At 36.6% G+C, this 19,588-nt stretch overlaps 2 protein-coding genes across 40 annotated transcripts in view; one reads left to right on the forward strand and one right to left on the reverse strand.

The window, feature by feature from the left end:
- PTPRD (protein tyrosine phosphatase receptor type D) overlaps positions 1–19,588 on the reverse strand; it is a 2,322,816-nt gene that overhangs the window by 482,404 nt on the left and 1,820,824 nt on the right. The window lies entirely within an intron of this gene.
- LOC139039412 (uncharacterized) overlaps positions 1–19,588 on the forward strand; it is a 75,922-nt gene that overhangs the window by 7,828 nt on the left and 48,506 nt on the right. The window contains exons 2-3 of the mRNA XM_070480161.1: positions 15,251–15,327; positions 16,611–16,733. Of these exons, the coding sequence (XP_070336262.1) occupies positions 15,251–15,327; positions 16,611–16,733 (200 nt within the window). The remainder of the gene's footprint in view (positions 1–15,250; positions 15,328–16,610; positions 16,734–19,588) is intronic.

The raw sequence follows: 19,588 nt of genomic DNA on the forward strand, positions 1-19,588 counted from the left end.
TGCTCACAGCCACACTATTCACAAATATTCAAAACTAAACAGAACTATCAATAACAGAATAGACTGTGGGATACTCATATGATGGAAGAATATATACCCATGAGAATGAAGATACTAGAGATAAATGCAAAAATATCAATATATCTTAAAAACATAATCTTGAACAAAAAAGTTACAGAAAGGAATTCATACACCACCATTCCTTGTATACAGATTTAGGAATGCATCTATAAAATAAACTGATGAAGAAAAGCAAGAATGAGATAATTTTAAGAACAAGGATGGTGGTTCCTTCTGAGGGAAGGGAGGGGATTCTGATGGGTAAGACAGACACAATTTCTAGAGTACCTGTAACAGTAGATACATGTATTCAAGCATTATAAAAATATAGTCACTATTTCCACTGTTCCCAGCACTCTGGTCCATTTCCACCCTCGCCAAAGCTCACCACTCCTCCCTCCCCACCCCCTCCATCTAGCCACCCTGCCCTCCTTGCTATCCCCTACACAAGTCAGGTATATTCCTGACCAAGGCCTTTGCTCTGGCCCCTCCCTGTGTGTGGAGCAAATAAGTCACCTCTAAACATCTGCTTGCTAACTCCACTTCCTTCAAGTCTTTGCTTCTCCTTGGGTAGGCTTACCCTGACCATCCTCTTTAATACTACAATTTGCTCCCCACACTCACCAAAGGTCTGGATTCCCTCCATCCAATTCTGTTTTTTCTTTTTTCCATCACCCTCTAACACTATATAATTGACTTTCATTATTCTTATTATTTATTGTACATGAGTTCTCGTCAATAAAGTGTTAGATTCAAGAGAGCCGGGAATCTTATCTTCTTCATAGATATATTTACAAGGTTTTTAAATTGATTTTTAATTGGAGGATAACTGCTTTACAATGTTGTGTTGGCTTCTGCTGTACAACATGAATCACCTGTAAGTATACATACATCTCCCCCGTTACATAGAGTAGGTGCCTCAATAAATATCCGTTGTGTATATACGACTAAGCTTGTCTTAATCACAACAGAAAACAGATTTCTTAATGTGGATAAAAGGGAAAAGGTTCCAAGTTCTACACTAGAAAATATAATTGGTATATATGCTTTGTGTGTGAAAACAGAAAAAAAGTGATACAAACAAGAAGGTTACACCTTTATCCGACAGATCTACACTGCCCAGTGTGGCCACCACTGGCCACATATAGCCGTTTCATTTTAATTATAAAAGTGAAAATACAGTTTCTTAGTTTTACTAACCAATTTTAACTGCTCAGTAGCCACATGTGGTGAGCAGCTACTATATTGGGCAGCACAGATAGAGAATATTTCCATCCTTACAGAATGTTCTAGTGGTTAGTGCTGATGCAGACAGTAAAAAAGACATCACTGTATTTTAAGCCGGGGAATAACATCACATTTGTGTGTGTGTGTGTGTGTGCGCGTGCGTGTGTGTTTTAAGGCAACTGGCAGCTATGGAGAGAATGGACTAAAGAAAAAAGAAAGAGGAAGGAATAACATCACATTTGTGTGTGTGTGTGTGTGTGTGTGTGTTAAGGCAACTGGCAGCTATGGAGAGAATGGACTAGAGAGAAAAGAAAGAGGAAGGAATACCATAACTATTAAAATGACAAACAGGTGAGAGAGAAGGACAAAGTAGTCAGAGGTGGAAGAAGGGGGAAATTTAAAGGAACTGCAGAGTTAGCATCAGCATCATCAGGAATCATTTACTAGAGAGCTGAGAGGGAAGGAAGGAATGCAAGGTGACTAAGGATACAGGCTGGCTAAGTAGGTTACTGGTGAGAAAAAGCTGTTTTTACTGGATGGAAACTGGGCAGGCTGACGTGGCTCTTTTGACTTAGGCTTTTTGACTTAGAAGACATTTCAAAAAGGTCAAATCAAATGCAAAAATGTGTTTTAAGGCCAGGGAATGACTGCAGTGGATGCCCAGATTTTCATCCTTTCCCTAATACGTATCTCAGATATGAGATAGTGTGAAGGTCAGGGACCTAGTAAGTAAGGAAGCAAGAGATAGGCAAGAGCAGACAATATGTGAATTATCTGTTGTAATTATTTCTTGAGGGGAAAAGGGAAAGGTAAAATGGTCCTAAAAGTAAGATGATGTCTCCAGAAATTAGATGCCAAAATGAAGCAGAAAGTCATCCATAGGGAAAATGAGTTCCAGAAAACATATTAAAAATGATAATAAATACAGCCACTTTCTAGATTCTAGTTTATACTGAGCCAAGGTCAGTGGCTTACGGAAACACTAATGACTATCGTACTGTTCTTTCCTAACGGATGGCAGAGCATTTATAATGGAGGTCCGCATTCAATTCTGGTCCTGATGAAGTAATGAGGGAGTATGACCACTGGTGATTTAAATCTAGCCGTTTTGATGACTGATTTACATTCATTTGATTTTAATCAAATCTGCCCAAGCTAAGAAGAGCTCATAATAGCTTTTCTTTGTGTAATCCTCAAAAAGATGGTGTTATGAATTTTGAGGACATAAGCCATTTTGTGTGCAAAATTACAGACGAGGAGGAGGAGCAAAAACAGGGTAAAGACCGCTGGTCCCTGCTAACTGAGATGCTTTCTTTTCTAATTCGTCATTCTCTCTTCTTTTTTTTCCCCATTTCCCTCTATCCCTCACTCCTCATGCTTTTATTTATCACTCCGAAAAATAAGGACAGTCCCTTAATTAACCCTCATAAATGGATGCTATTTTATGTTTACAGAGTGATTTTGCATCTATCATCTGATAAGATCATCACATTTCAGCTCATCAGTAGGAGAAGTGATAAGGAAACTGAAGTTCATTAATGTTGGTGACTTATTTAAGGTCATAAATGGCAAATAGATGAATTCATGACTATGATAGACAACCTCCAAATTGGCCCTTAATCATCCCTGCATTTTGGTATTCACACACTTTGTGTAATAAATATATACTATAACTTGGTTGCTCCAATAGCATGCAGTACAATGATGCATCACTTCCACAAATAAGTTATACAAACACAGCCGCTCCCATCTTTGTCTCTCTCTCTCTCTGTCTTGAATCACTCACTTTGGAGAACTCCAGTGACAAAAGGTACTCACTTGGCACTGCAGGACAAGGAATTAAAAGTTCTTTCAGACAACAAGGAACTAAAGACTCTTGTCAACAAAGCATGTTTGGAATCAGATCCTACAGTACCAGTCAAACCTTCAGATGACTGCACCCCCACCTAACATCTTAACTATAGTTTCATGAGAGATCCTGAGCCAGAAGCACCCAGCTAAACCACTTCTGGATTCCTGACTCTCAGAAACTATATGAGCTAAAAAATGTGAACTGTTTTAACTGCTAACTTTGGGGTAATTTGTTAGACATCAATGGATAACTATTAAACTAAGTTTCCTCTTCTGACCCTACCAAACTACAGCTGCATTCAGAACACAATTTTGGTTGCAGGTTTGCCAAATATTCTGTTAGGTACCATGCTCGAGAAAAATAGGTAAGATTGACAACAACTTGTACATGTAACTTTTAAAAAGGGCGGTGTTTTATCTGTATCCTAGAGCAGGAAAAAAAACATGGTAAAAGTACCTGTGCTAAAAATACATCCTGTGTGTATCTTTCTATTTCTGACTTCATTTAGAAGTCTGTAAATTGTATAAACTCCGTTTTAAAACAGAAGACTAGCAGAGGAGAGGTTTGGTTGGATTCAGGGTTTGGCCCAAGAATCCTAGAGGGAATTACCAAGAGCTGATGAAGTTCTTCAAATCTCAGCAGCACAGCTAGGATACTGATATTGAGTACTAGTAAACTAAGGAACAGTCTTGCTTCATTGCAGTTGTCACATTATCATGCATTACAGTGCAGCAGTCCAAATCAAAGAGAGATGCAAAATTCACCAAGGACAGCAGCAATGCATTTTCCCCTGTATATACAGAAAAGCATGAGGAATAGGAAGGCGGGTACGAATGCAAAAACATCTGCTCCCTAAACCCATTTGAAAAATATCCCTGCAAAAATAAATGTGAATCATCTATAGACTACAGCAGATGGAAGTGCAATATGTTTAATTTAAGGGGAGAAAAGATGCAATTGAGGAACCAGAGACTACAGAAATAATACTAAAGCCCATTTTACATACTGCTGCCTCTTAGGTTACACTTACTTCTTACTTAGTAAGAAGATACATAGAAAATGACCTTTCAACTGTATCAAACTCTTATGAAAGAATTCCAGATAATTACAGTAGATTATCTAATGGTGTCTACAGTTTATAAATTATTTGACAGAAGCCAAATTTGGGGGCAGCACTATTTACCCTAAAATGAGAAATAAATTCTAGAGCTGTATTTTGGTTTCAAAGAAATTTTAATTCCACTGAAGTGCCTCACAGGGACTTTCAAGAAAGAGCAAATAAAGGAATGAAATATCTTAGACAATTGACAGCAAACAATGCAATGGCTCAGGATTTGGGGACATGGCTATGCAATCTTATGATTAGCTTACAAAAAATCATCAAATAGTCCAAATGCTTTTGAAATGATTGACTATACAAAGAAATTTTCTATTGCAGATGACTTATCTTTGATTCAATCTTATAATAAAGTTGATTATCTTTTCAGCATATACTTACATCTCTTTAATTCACAATATCATTTATCCTAAAGCATGGAATCTTTTTACATTTTCAGAAGTCATCTAAAGATTTTGTTAGATTTTCTTAGGCACAACCAAAATAGAAATAGTACAATTGCCCAGTACTGTGCTTATTTATTTTATATTATAAAATAGGCTACTTAAAAATTACAACAAATAAAGAATGATTCTGAGTTATCTTTTTAAACATTTGATAATACAACCAATTTATGAATCACTGGACTGATCAATGAAAACTTTCATTGAATGAATAATGAATACTACCAATCATTATCATGCTTATCACTATCTCAGTAATATTTTAATCAGAGTCCACCTTAGAATAAACTGTAAGGTCCTTTTAGTGGCTCAGTCACTAAATCATGTCCAACTCTTTGTGACCCCATGGACTGGAGCACGCCAAGCTTCCCTGTCCTTCACTATCTCCCAGAGTTATCCTTTTAGAATAGTCCAAACGTTTTAGTGGTAGAAAATTGCTACAAAATCAGTTTCCTGCAGGAAAAACGGATGACATCCCAAAGTCAAAGTATCTGCAGCAATTTCTGCTATTGTTCACCATGTTATACGTAAGGTCTAAAGAATAGCAGTATATCTTCTAATAGCAGTATATCTTCTTAATGCACTGTCACTTTGAAAAGTAAACTCAAACAAAATGTACAGAAAGAATCCATGAAACTGCACATAAAAAAATAAAAAGACACTTTTAATCTCATATATGAGGTGGCAAAGAACATTTAACACTGATCAGGAGACACATCTGAATAAATTAAGTGCCAAACTGCCTGAATTTTTAATTGCCAAGAAATATTGAAAAATAAAATTTAATAATATTGGGATGGAATATTTTATACTTTCTGGGAGGGTATTTAAGAATGAACAATATTCTATAATAGAGACTAGTGAAGGCCAGTGGAACAGCTGAACTTTAATGTTAATACAATATGCTCTTCATCAGGCTGACACTCATATGTAAGAATGGTCTCACTAAATTATAATGACCCTCACTTATCAATACCTTAGAGAAAGTGAATAGTGCACTCCCTGGAATATTTATTAGTCATCCTAGTACCTGCAGCTATGAAACAGAAATATGGACTTAACAAGCCCTGCCGATATTTAATTCTGTCAAAAATTCCATAGAATTTTTGGCTTCTTGATTTTGGCTATATTAACTTAATTTAAAAGCCATATTTATCACATCAAATCACCATGAGCTTGGTAATTTAAAGCTTTAAAAGAAAAATATAATTCACATAATAGATTTACATAGTAGCTTAAAACCAGACACCCTGATCTTATGGTTGAGAAATTCAAGTTTCATTAATCTAGAACTGAAATTACCAGAAAGGCCAAATGGCCATGATTTATTTCCTAGAAAATAAAGAATGACAGCCCCTATGTCTTTTGGTAAATTAGACCACCTATAGAATTTCAAACAGCTTTCTGAACAATTAAATAAGAAATTAAATTCAAGTTATGTTCATAATATTTTAAACATTAATTATTTTCTTTTTTCCTTATTTAGGGAGTTGAATAACCTATGTAAAATATTTCTGCAATCTCCTAGCTACCATCTTAGATAACTGCAACATTCCATTTCCCAAATGGAATATTTATTCAAAATAAACTGAAATTTTCCATAACATATATTATTGCTCAATATTAGGCCACATTCAAGAGACTTAAGGCAAACAAAATTGATTATGTTATAAAATAAATTCAAGTTGTCAGTGAACGTAAATCCTAACATGACTGTGCTGTGGCCAAGAGATTTACTCTCACTTGTCCTGACTACAGCTATAATATGCAGTCAGACAAAAACCTTGGTTAGGCATGGGTTCCAAACTCTTTCACCACCAATTCATTTTCCAAAGTTATCAAGAGATTGCTTAGCTTTGAGTTACATTTATTCTATGTCAACACAAGTCCCAGAATTAGTGAAATAGCCTAAAAGGAAGCTAGATGTGATGAGTTGCAAAGAAGGGCACTTCCCAATAAAGAGGTTTCTAACTTTCTTGTCAAATGCCCCACTACCCCGCAGACTCCATGGGACTCCCTCAAACACCACCACATGTTGAAACTCAATTTTACCCACTGTTGTATCTGATTTCCTCTTTGCTGATTTCACATGGGTCAAAAGCTGAGTTACTTAACCCACTGTACTTCGTATTAAAGATGTTTATGTTTTGGCTTCTGCCCTCTGATAGACTGTAAGGTCCTTGAGAACGGAGAGTATGAATTTTCATGTTTATACTGACTCTCTTCGGGTGTCTGGAACAGTGCAGACTCTCAAAAAATAAATTTTATAGGATGTTTCTTTCAAGAGGCATTGCAACTAGGCTCAGAACTCTCAAACCAAAGTTGTATAAAATAGCCCATGCTGGGCTTACATGGAGTTACACATTTTATAATTTACAGACTAGAGTTCCTCCCTTTTGGGCTTCATTAATATGATAATTAAACATTTTACATAAATCAAGAAGTATTCACCTATATGTCAAATTTTCCTTTTTATTCATTGGTATTTCTATTTCCAGTCAAACCTTAATACATTGAGCCTTTAAATAAGTGAACAACTTGATGATGTAGGGTAAACCTAGGGTCATTAAGTCCAGTTTTCTATAAAGTTTTTAAAGAAACGTCCAGATAATAATCATTTCAAATACTTTTTAAAGTTTAAATCATACCAAAGAGTCATCCTGTCACACCCTGTGCCAAGAATGCGGTTAATACTGCTTTCAAACAGAGATTATTTAGAGAATGCAAAACCAAACAATTCTGGGTTTGCTGGTCTAAGCACAATAAATCAGCAGAATTCTGATATTTACTAAGAGGAAACAGATTATAAATGGAAGATGTTTAAATCTACCAAAATTATTCTGAATCATCTTTAATAAAGAGAAGCTTCCTGTTGCATTCTAAAGCTAGCATAGCAAGTCATCTAAAAGCGGTGACATTTTTTACTCACCCATTCATTTAATACATGTTTATTGATCACTTACTCTATCTTATGCATTGCTTGCAGGGCGGGGGGTGGGGTGACAATTCAGGAGTTATTAATAATACAACAAGCTGTGTCCTATTGAAGTTTACTAGTAGTTAAATACATTTAATCTATAATACTGGCTCCTATTAGGCTTTACTGGTCTTAAAGAAATAGTTATTTCATTGATATAAATTTACCTCTCATTGATATAAATTTACACTTTAGTAGGCTCTAGTCTCATTTCTGCAGTTTGAGTGACCTTTCAGAAGCCTCATAAGAATTCCCAGCCTCAGTCTAACGTGTAAAATTGGGTGAATAAGTTTCATTCTGCATTCCTTACAGGGTGACTATGAGGATTAATAAAATGATGTTATGAAGTGATGATACAATGAACATATATGTATATATACAAGATACAGTACTAAGTTTACATACATTACTTTATTTAATACTAATTACAATCCTACGCTATAGCAATAAAGTACTCTTGCTGTCTACATGTCCTAGCACATAGGTATCTGTAAGAAACTTACTTTTTGAGTTTTTGCTTTTAAATGAATGCATTTGTTTACCTGCACATATTATCAATAGTCTGGTAGCAAAATGCAAAGGTTCATATTCCTCAAGAAACCCCCATGTAGGTGATGCTGGAATGTGTTTCAGTTTGGTTACGGTTGGTATGAGAAAGAATCTTGGCAGCCATCTCAGAATTCATAAAACAGTCCCTGAGGCACTTTAAAGTTTCCCAGCTGAAGTAGACCAAGAAGTGCCTCGTTTAGAAGATATAAGCACTAACCATGTCACCCAAATGAAAAGAAGCCATTCGATTGAAACATAAGTTGGGGGAAGGAGAGGGTTCCCTTGCAAACTCCTAATATCTTTAATATTAGCAAAGTCAAAATTTGCTTATATCTCTTCCCAGAATTGAACAGATAATCAAGCTCAAAGACTTAGCAACCAACTGAAAATCTCAGCTGCCTTCCTAACTTCTGCCCTCCTCAAAAAAGATGGGGCAGCAGAAGCAGTCAGCTTCCATTAATATGTAATCTTTATTCTTTTGTGTTTAGATGCACTCTGCCATGACTATCCATCATTCTTATTTACTCTACCAGTTCTTCACAGAGAAATCTTCCTTCCTTATTTACACTTTTAATATTTGTCCCCCCCAGCTCAACACACACATACACACAAAATTTCTTTTCTTTCCCCAAAATGGTATGTGATTCCAAGCCAATCCAAGCAGATTTTTTTCAGACTCATTCGTTTGTTTTTTTCAAACAAAGAATCTCCACTTATTTCCAGGCAAATAAAAATGAGACTGGTGTAAATTAAGAATATAGATGATCTGAGAGAATAGCATTGAAACATGTATATTATCATATGTGAAACAGATCGCCAGTCCAGGTTCAATGCATGAAACAGGGTGCTCAGGGCTGATGGTGCACTGGGATGACCCAGAGGGATAGGATGGGGAGGGTGGTGGGAGGGGGGTTCAGGATGGCGAACACATGTACACCTGTGGCGGATTCATGTCAATGTATGGCAAAACCACAACAATACTGTAATTAGCCTCCAATTAAAATAAATAAAATTAAAAAAATAAGAAAATAGTACTATACCATAATCTTGTATGAGATGGTAAAAAAAAATCATATACATGAGTTTTCAAGAAAAAAGTATACCAGTATAGGGAGATGGTTCTACTATTTTTCAGAGGCACAGACATGTAATCAAAGAGCAATCATTATTTCATTCCCTTTCGCCTTCTACATATATGTATAAAAGTTTGTGTGCATGCATGGATTTCTAATGACTGCTAGACATCAAACAGTTTCAATGCGCTTAATTATTTAATAAATTTATTAACTTTATTTATTGGCTTATTTATAACATATGCATATTTTAATTTTTAAATTTTTTCTAACTTTATTGAGATACAATTAACACACTAATTGTGTGAAACTAAGATGTATGATGTGATAATTTCATACATGCTAATATGTAAAATGATTACCATAATAAGGTCAGATAACACCTCCATCACCTCACATAATTAACATACCTTTTTTTATTTCTGTGGTGATAACATTTAAGATCTACTCTCTCATTAAATTTCAAATATATTAACACAGTATTTTTTACCACAGTCATCATACTGTACGTAAGATCCCTAGAATGTACTCATAACTGGAAGTTTTTAGCCTTTTGACCCATTTCCCTCACCCCCTCCCATTCTCTATTTCAACAAGTATCACTCTATTTCTACAAGTTCAACTCTTCCAGATTCCACATGTGAGTAACAACACAAAGAATATTTCTTTCTCTGACTTTACTCAGCATAATGTACTAAAGTCGATCCATGTTACAAAAGGCAGGATAGTCTTTTTTAAGGCTGAATAATATTCTATTTTACATATTACATGAATACTTTTAAATTGATTCTTGTTCTACAGTACATCATACAAACCATTCAATTCTTTTTCTGAAATGATCAAAAGATAGATGATAGAAAATAAATTAGTGAAAACTGTATGGAGTATATCACAAATGAATGAGCATGGAATTCTACGTCAGACAGATCTGGATTCAAACATCAATGCTATGAGGCCATTAAATAAATATTTAATCTATCTGAGCACGAGTTTTCTAACCTGAAAAGCAGAAGTAATAATAACTACACCTGTTTTGCAAGGGATAAACATTACATAAACCTGCCTTTTAAACAACCATTTGCTCCCTTACCAATTTCTCTTGCTGAGGTCATAAGATCATGAAGGTGGTATTAGGCACTATCGCTTAAAGGGTCACAAATGTATGAATAAATCCAGGAATAAAAATGCATTAGAAGCTATTATTAACTCATGTAGTAATGACTAATTCTCAAACCTTGCTATATTTAACTCATTTTCTCATACTGATCGTTTGGGTATTCTCTTGAGATCATTAAAAATGGTGCTTGGATAATTATTGCACCAATGTTTAGGAAACATATGAAACACTCTGAATAAATTTCATTAACTTTGATGGTGTGAAGTGAGGGTGGCTGGCTGCCAGTGTTGCATGCTCCACTGTGTGTCCTGTTGTTTGACCTCTCCTGAGTCTAAATTTCAGACATTAATGGTATTCTCACAATTCTCTGCACACTAGAGTACATTACAAATCACAAGAAAGGAAGAAGACTGGTTATAGGCCTATATATAACAACATTTTTGGTCAATAAAAAGAAAGTCTACAGCCAAAAATAAACATCAAAAACCCACTGATTGCTAAAAAATACTCTAAAGCATACACCAAAACTAGCTGATCTTTTTAAAAATTTTTTCAGTATGTTTGATAGCCACCATTTATCTTAAAAGAACAAACTCTAGGTACTTTAAAAGCAACTAACCTGACTAGAGAAAAACATATGGCATGAACTTTCTCTTAATCAGAATACTGCACTCCTTCTACTACTTAATTCCACAGACCTTACACATTGGCTGCCTCAGAGTATCCTGGAGAAATAAGAGTAACTAAGGCATGATCCTTGGCCACAGGAAACTTGGAGCCTGGTAGAAAAGATATATAGGTAAGCCTAAAGGCTGTGTTGGCCAATGAGATGTTTTAATACCTCTCAGATCACATAACATCATGAGCCTTCTAAATGTGAAAGAGAATCCTGATGATGCTACTTAATTAGAGATATGTTTTTTGGTTCTAGTGTAAGAGGGAAAAAAGGGAGACTGAGAAGGGACTTGATTACCCTGATGGTAGAAACTTCTGTTTCTACTAGACTTCTGTTCAATTAATGACAGATGTGCTCATCAGATCAAAGTCATAGGATCAGAACCTGTACACTCAGATATTATCTGTAAATATAAGAAGAGTGAAATAAAAGCCAATCAACATCATCTTCCTTCAGTGCATAACCCCATGTAATTTCATAATAATTCTTTGAAGCTGGTATAATCCAAATTAGTACAGAGAAACTAAAGCTCAGAAACTTTGAGCAGTTCAAATCCAAACAGTAACACAGAGCTGGGATTAAAATTCTCGTTTTCCCCACTCGAAAGGTCAGGTCAAGTGATCTCTCTCTAAAAGCTATGTAACCTTGAAGGCACCACAGACATCAAAGTAATCCCACCTCAATATCAGAAATGAAAATCTTAAGTCATCTCCATACAGTGATCATGGTAAGAAAGCCACTAGTCTATCATTTAAAATATATATATATATATATATATAAACCTCAATTGCAGTATAAAATAATAGAAATATAGAGACAGAGACAGAAAATCTTCTGGATGTCAATGCTATGAATGCATGCATTTCTTGATATCTTAGAAGATAACTGAATCATTTTAATGTGCACATAAATATCACACTTTCACTTTCAAAGATTTTTAAAACCCTGACATCACTATCAGTAGGTTAGTTTTAAAATTCAAATTACAAGGTGATTTTATTTTAAACACAGAACCTATATTCACATGTAATAAACAGATTCAAACCTACCACTCAACAGTACTTCTAAAGATTTAAACAGTACCTTCCACACACAAACAAAAATCACCTCATCCCTTTTTACGTTAACTTCTAGGAGTTATGTAATTTATTTATTTATTTTTCAGCTTTAAGTAAACATAAAGAGTACATGCTCTGAGATTACTTGTAAATAACTAGCATGTATTGACAAAGTATTCTTGAAATTAATTGTATATGTTTATGGCAATATAGTGGGCTTCCCTGGTCACTCAGATGGTAAAGAATCTGCCTGCAAAGCAGGAGACCCAGGTTAAGGCAATACAGTTTTTTAATTTCACATTCTGGCTGGCTTAAGAGATGCGATGATTACTCTTCTGTAACTAACACACAGATTTTATTCAGACTTTTTTTATGCACTTCTTATGATTAAAAGGGTTTTGATAGAAGAAATAGCTGGATTACTAATAAAAATGTATTTTTAAAACCTCTGTTAAAACTAAGTATTCAGACATGCTCCCTCCCTTCGGTTGCTTACTGAGATACACTGTATTGGTGCCAGAAATATATATTTGTACTGATACAACTTAGTCAATGGAAATAAAACCTAATTCTGTCACAGGAGTAACTAGGACAACGGAAATGCAGAAATACCCATGAATTGCCTTTGTTCCATCACAATCACAGTGACAAAAATATTTATGTTAAGGGAATAGCTGCTGACACTGAACAAAGTGGGAAGTATGGTTTTAAAGATGAAAATAGAAGCTGTGAGCACTCACTAACTATAATTTATTTGAAGATATGAACCACTGCACCTACCCAGTCAGTACTAATGAACACTATAATCACTATAATCAAACAAACAAAGCAACTACACATTAGGAGAGAATTGAACTATTATTTAGAAGGTTTCACTCCATTTCTGTATGGGTAATTTTACTTGTGAATAGTTAATGAGTTAAGAGTAGCTTTGTTTTTTGAAGGATTTGGCTTTTTAATATGGACTTAGTCAGAGCTCATTTCATATCTTTATTATCCCCCTGCAAGTTTATAAAATAAAACACAAAAGTCCATCACAGTCCCTCAGAACTTGATTTTACTAAAAAGTCCAATGATCGCAGTCTATGATTTCATTGATTTGCATTTCTTATTATAGTCTTTTTTCCTTAGAGGTAGTAGCAGTGGTCGTGTTAGTCGCTCAGTCGTGTCCGACTCTGTGCGACCCCATAAACTGCAGCCCACCAGGCTCCTCTGTCCATGGGATTCTTGAGGCAAGAACACTGGAGTGGGTTGCCATTCCCTTCTCCAGAGGATCTTCCCGACCCAGGAATCAAATCCAGGTCTCCTGCACTGCAGGCAGATTCTTTACCATTTGAGCTATATCTACCTTAACACAACATACAATGGGAACTGGCAGGAGTGGTGTGGGGAGACAGGGAGGCAATATGGACCCAAATAAGAGTCCAGATTCCACTAAATACTCTAGTTCACTCTAGCATATAAAGTTTTACATAAATTAGAAACCTAAATTTCAAACAGTGCTTTGGGACACATTTGCTCTACAAAATGAAAATCATACACACTGCACACGGCACTGGGGGTCCCCAACGGCTTCCCCTCTGCGCTTCATCTCGCACACTACCTAAATCCAAAAGCAACAAGTGCTTTCCCCTCTTTCACTCTTACCAGCACCCCACTGACAGCTCTAACTGATTGTGTATTTGGCAGTTCAAAATAGTCAGGTAAAGGATGCCACCATAAAGTGTGGTTTCTTAAATCGAAGGGGATTGTTTAAGAATTAACCAAAAGCGCCCACAGTCTGGCCCCTACTCCTTCCCTTCACCATAACACTACTCGTCACAGACAATGTATCACAACCTTTTTTTCACGGTAAGCACTTCTGGAAAGGCACTAAACCAATTTCACATTTACTCACTCTAACATGTCTATAATGAAACACTCAACACATACACAAAATTCATGTGCTAGTAGAATTTTAAAAGCACATATTAGTTTCATGACTTTTTTGTTTTGTTTTTGCTTTCATGGCAGAAAAAAAAAATGTAAGGATTATAACTAAGTATACAAACCCTTAACATACTACAGTAAACCTCAGAAACACTCAATAATCTTGTTAACCAGCTGGCCCATTGTAATTATCTAAAGTCAACTCAGCGATGCAAGTAAATAAGTAGACTCAGTTCAAAAGAGCAAGTAATCAAAACCATAACTTTTTGACTTTGCAAATAATAATGTTTTATAAAACATATACAAATGTTCTCAGCCAATGTTTTTCAAAGAATCACTTGCATCAGATTCAAACTGGATGCCTATAAAAACTTAGATTCCTGGGACACTACACTGGACTCACAGAATCAGACTTTATGGATGTGGAGACTTGGAATACACATTTTTAAAGAGCTTCCCAGATGCTTCTTATGCAAGTAAGTACCACTGACTTTGGCATGAGCAGAATATCTGCACTTCATGATCACAAAAAATGGAAGTAACACTGAGAGATGGAAAAGAAGTGCCCAGGTAGCCAGGTTAGCAAAAGGAGCCATGAGCCATATAGCAAAAAAAAGAAAAAGGAAGGAAAATCAGAGACCATGGTCCAAGGAAGCTAGAGAAGAGCAAAGCAAACATGTCCAAGGTAACCAAACTAATTATTATATTGTTTGAACTTGAAACCAGATCCCCTGACTCTGGTTGTGATGCCCATTCCACCTGACTACTCTCCACCTGCCCCTACAAAATAACAGTATGAAAACACTAGTTGTTTAAACTTCACAGTCAATTATATTAATATCTCCATATTAAAATGACTAAAACAAAGCACCACTTTATGCTCTTTACCAACCACCCCCCCCTCCAAAAAATATTTCCAAGTTTCTTAAAATTCCCTGATGTAGCAGAGTAAGATAGCCAGGGTGAGTATTAGTATCTGCATATTAGATATGGGAAAATTGAGATTTCCGAAGGTTTAGTGACTTCCCTAAAGTCTCAGAGCCCTAAATCCCAGTTCAGTAACCCAATTTGGACCATCTCTCTCAAAGTTTGGTCTTCCTTCTACTTACACTATACTGAAATTTATACATACTCTCAGCTTATAACCATAAAATTTTTCTCATTTCTTAAAGATTCAGTTCTCAAGCATCTCTTCCTAAAACAGATACAACTATCACCAGAGTCTCCGTGCACATACCTGAAATTCAGGGTGATGATCACATATGATGTCAATGGATTTCTATAAAAGAGCTGGGGGAAGGTTTCACGCATGTACAAATCCAGCAGATACTACACTGCTGACAAAGGAGTAGTGCTCATTGTATTATCAGTTTCAGTCTGATGATTTGATATGACGGGTGTGAGGCACAAGCGACAAGTCTCTCCTTCTTAAAACAATAATTGTGAGTCTTTATTCTTCACCAGGAATATCAAGGTCATTGTCTGGATCAAACCTAAAAGGGAGCTTCCATCAGCGGATGTCATAACAGATCATCACCAACTTGACACACTCTTGCAGAACTATCACCTGCTATCGGAGCTGCTATGACAGCTGTGGAGTAACACAATGTGGGCCAATTCATCAGTCCTCTGGGCCCCAAGAGCTCCCCTAATGGGTATGACAAACATATGCTTCCCTGCCACACGTGGGTGTTTATTACTGTAGGGTTTTTGGTATAGCAATCCAACTAATCAGTGTTGACAATCATGTTTTTTGGTAATTGATGGAAAACCAGAAGTACATAAATGTGTTGAATGACTATATCCATTGCCACAGTGGGATGGACTTTGTAAAGAACAAGATAGACTACTGCGCATGTGTGCGTGCCTACACACACAGAATCCTGCCAAGATATAAATAATATACAGGTATAACTAATTTTATTGCACTTCACTTTGTGCTCTGCAGATACTAGGGTTTTTTTGTGTTTTTTTTTTTAACAAATTGAATATTTGTAGCAACTTTTGTCGAGCAAGTCTGTCAGCACCATTTCTCCAATAGCATTTGCTCACTTTGGGTCTCTGTGTCACATTTTGGTCATTCTTGCAATACTTCAAACTTATTCCCTATTATTATATTTATTATGGTCATCTCTGAGCAGTGATTTTAGATGTTATATTTCAAAAAGATTATGACTCGCTGAAGGTTCATAAGATAGAATTTTTTAGCAATACAATTTTAATTAAAGTATGTACTTTTCCAGTTATAATGCTGTTACACACTTAAAATATTACAATATAGTGTCAACATAGCTTTATATGCACGAGGAAACAAGAAACTTCGTGTGACTTGCTTTATTCAGGTGTCTGCTTTATTGCAGAGGTCTGGAACGGAACCCACCATGTCTTTGAGGTATGCCAGTATGCCTGTACCATCTCCTTGGCTCTCCCCCAACCTTTTTCTCATCATGTAGTGCCTGATCCCTCTTGCCTGGCCAAATCCTGCTTCCTCTGAAAGCCTCAGTCCTGGGTGTAACACTCCCCTGTTTCCAGAGCCGAAGCACTGGAACTTCTTGGATGGAGATGAGGCTGGACCAAAGAAGCCAGATTACCTCATCTTAATCAACAGCCATGCCTCTGCTCAGCTGCCTGTCACCATGGATATCTGTGCTCAGGGTTACTAGATCCTCCTTGTTTCAAGAAACATAATGAGAAATCTGAATTTTTATTTGTTACCCTCCATTCCATTATTTTTTAATTTTGCAACTGTTTTCCCCTGAAATTAAGTTTAAGGCAAAGACCTGCAAGGAGATTATTTTAAAAAATGATTCCAAGAAGCAGGAGAGAGAAGAGTGAGGCATAGAATGTACAAAAACCAACCAAGGGCGCGTCAGAGCCATGTCACCTGGTGGCTCCGAGAATCTTGCCTGTGAATGACGACAGCAGGAACATTAACCCCAGCTTCTGTCCTCTCTCTCAGTGACGGATTATTCCTCAGAGTCTTAACTCCCCTACACTTTCCAACTGTGCCTGCCATCGTGCTGAGGGGTTTCCTCAGTTTGAAAGACAGTCCTGACATGACAGGCAATGACCACACCTGATGTGGGATGCAGTCAATGTTCGCACGGAGAGCCACAGCTATGACTGAACTGACCAAAAGCAACAACTACAGCAACTAATAACACTGCAAACACAGTGCAGGTCACATAACTAGTGGACACAGGCCTGATCTGGCTCATGGATCCATCTGCTTTTCATCTTGGGTAAAGCCTCCCTGACCACCGCCTGAAACAAAGGCCCTGGGATGAAGCTCGCCCACCCTCCACACTATCAGTATTTACACCACCGAGCTGGCCCTGACTACTGACCTCCTAGACCATGAGCACCCTGACGAAAGACTCCTTACCCTGTTCGTTATTTCCAGGACCTGGTTTAAGCTAACGTTAAGTAAAAATCTACTGACTGAATTAGTTCACAGAAAAGGACCATTAGCGCTTTGGAGACTAAATAAACAAATATGATATAATTTTTAATTGCTCAACTAGCTAGAACTATAACCCGAATTCAACAAGGAGAAACAGTCCTAAGGTCACTAAAGAATGAAACAATCATCTCTTAACTCCTGTACCCAGAGCCTCATGACTCAAAATCATTAATCACTGACAAAGATGAACTTTGTTTTCTGAAAAGGCTACACTGCTTCAAATAATACATGTTTTCAACAAGTGCTTTTTCAAAAATGCTAATAAAAAAGTTTAGAAAAATTTATCCCTCCCTAGAAAAACAAAACAGTTGTAATTCAATTTCATCATCTACCACTGAAATGGAAATTTCTTTACTTGTGACTTAGAAATTCACCTTTTTTACCATACTAACTATAACTTGATATTTTTACCTCTAAAAGGTTCTGACAGCATTTTCTTTGAAAGACATCTGGTCTGGCTGGCACTGAAGAGAGAAGCCTGGGTGACAGATCTGCATAAGGAAGCTTCAGAGAGATCAACACAAGCGGAGTCTGGAAGATTCCACAAAAACAAAGGATTTCCTTCTACCAACTGAGTGGGTACCTCAACACAAACAGCAGAACAGGCTGATTTTCCTCTCACTTCTACATATGGTGAAAGCAAAACAGAAAACTAAGTACTTAATAGAGAAAGCCTAATACACAATGAAAATATGCCCTACAATCTTCTATTCTTGAAAAAAGGTATAGAAAGGAGCACTAGGAAGATTTGGGTAAAGCTTTCCTGTAATTGCTTTAAAAAATTAACAATCCCCTGCTTCGGTAAATTTATGTCCATTAGTCCTATATATTATTATTTTTACTTTTGTAGGAAGACATAATTTCTGTTGATAATAATACTAATAGATTCTGAAACATGTGGAACTACTTCAGAAAGATCAATCAAGACAGGTAGAGGGTGGAAGAAGTTTGATAAGAATTCAATAAGCCAACTTCACTCTAATCTTCTAGTCTGTAGTCCACGCTGACCTTCAACCCATTGTTTAAGGAATGAGCCCATGCCACTGCAAAGTGATAAACATTACAAACTCTTTGGGGGACTGGGTGTGGTTTAAAGGCTAATAAACCTTGGAAACATATTTTTAAAGGTTATGATCTTGGCATTCACTCAGAAACATCATTTTTAAAAAATGTAGCTGGGCACATCTTCAAGAAAACAGAGTATTGAGTAATAACAGATAGCCTGGTACAGACCCAGTCTTGTCAAATAACCTGATCTCTTCTGATGGAGTGACCAGCCCAGTAGATCAAGGGACAACAGCCAGAGACTATTTATATTTGGATTTTAACAAAGCTTTTGATTCTGTTCCTCATGACATAATCATCAATAAACTGAGAAAATAGGACCCACGCTGAGCAGCTCTGAAACAGCAGGAAGGTCATGCCTGGCAAGGAGCTATCGATAGAGAAGTGTCAGCCTCAGAGGGAGCATAACAAATGGGGTTCCACTGTGGTCAATTCTGGGCAGCACACTGGTGCATCTTTTTCATTAACCATGTGGGGCACAGAATAATTAGTACCATCATTAAATCTGCATAAGAGACCAGACTAGAAGGAAAGGGTGGGGAAGGGAAGGGAAGAGGCAAGAGAGAGTCACCAGCCGTTAAGGAGTATAGAATCAGAATTCAAAACGACCTTGAGAGTTTGAAGAAGCACAAACAAAATGCATTTCAGGGAACAAGCACAATGCATGCTGTTCTCTCTCCCAACATTTTCAGTTCACAGGCTCTGAGGTCTTCTCGCATGGCCACTTTAATTCATTTGGTACATATATATGAGATGCCAAATTGAACTTTGTTGAATGAAACAGGTTCTAGTTCATAACATTACAGAAATGGCTTGCTTACTGAGAAAAACAATAAAAAGGAAGTGACAATATAAAGGGTGGAATATTACAATAGGGACAGAACTTTGTCCGAAAGACTTTCTTCTCAATCTTTCTCCTCCCTTCCCTGTCTGAGACAATTTCTTCTCCCAGGTGCTTTCATATTTCTCTTGGCCTTCTTCC

Source organism: Odocoileus virginianus, chromosome 18 (genome assembly GCF_023699985.2).
Source record: "Odocoileus virginianus isolate 20LAN1187 ecotype Illinois chromosome 18, Ovbor_1.2, whole genome shotgun sequence".
In the NCBI taxonomy this organism is placed as follows: Eukaryota; Metazoa; Chordata; class Mammalia; order Artiodactyla; family Cervidae; genus Odocoileus; species Odocoileus virginianus.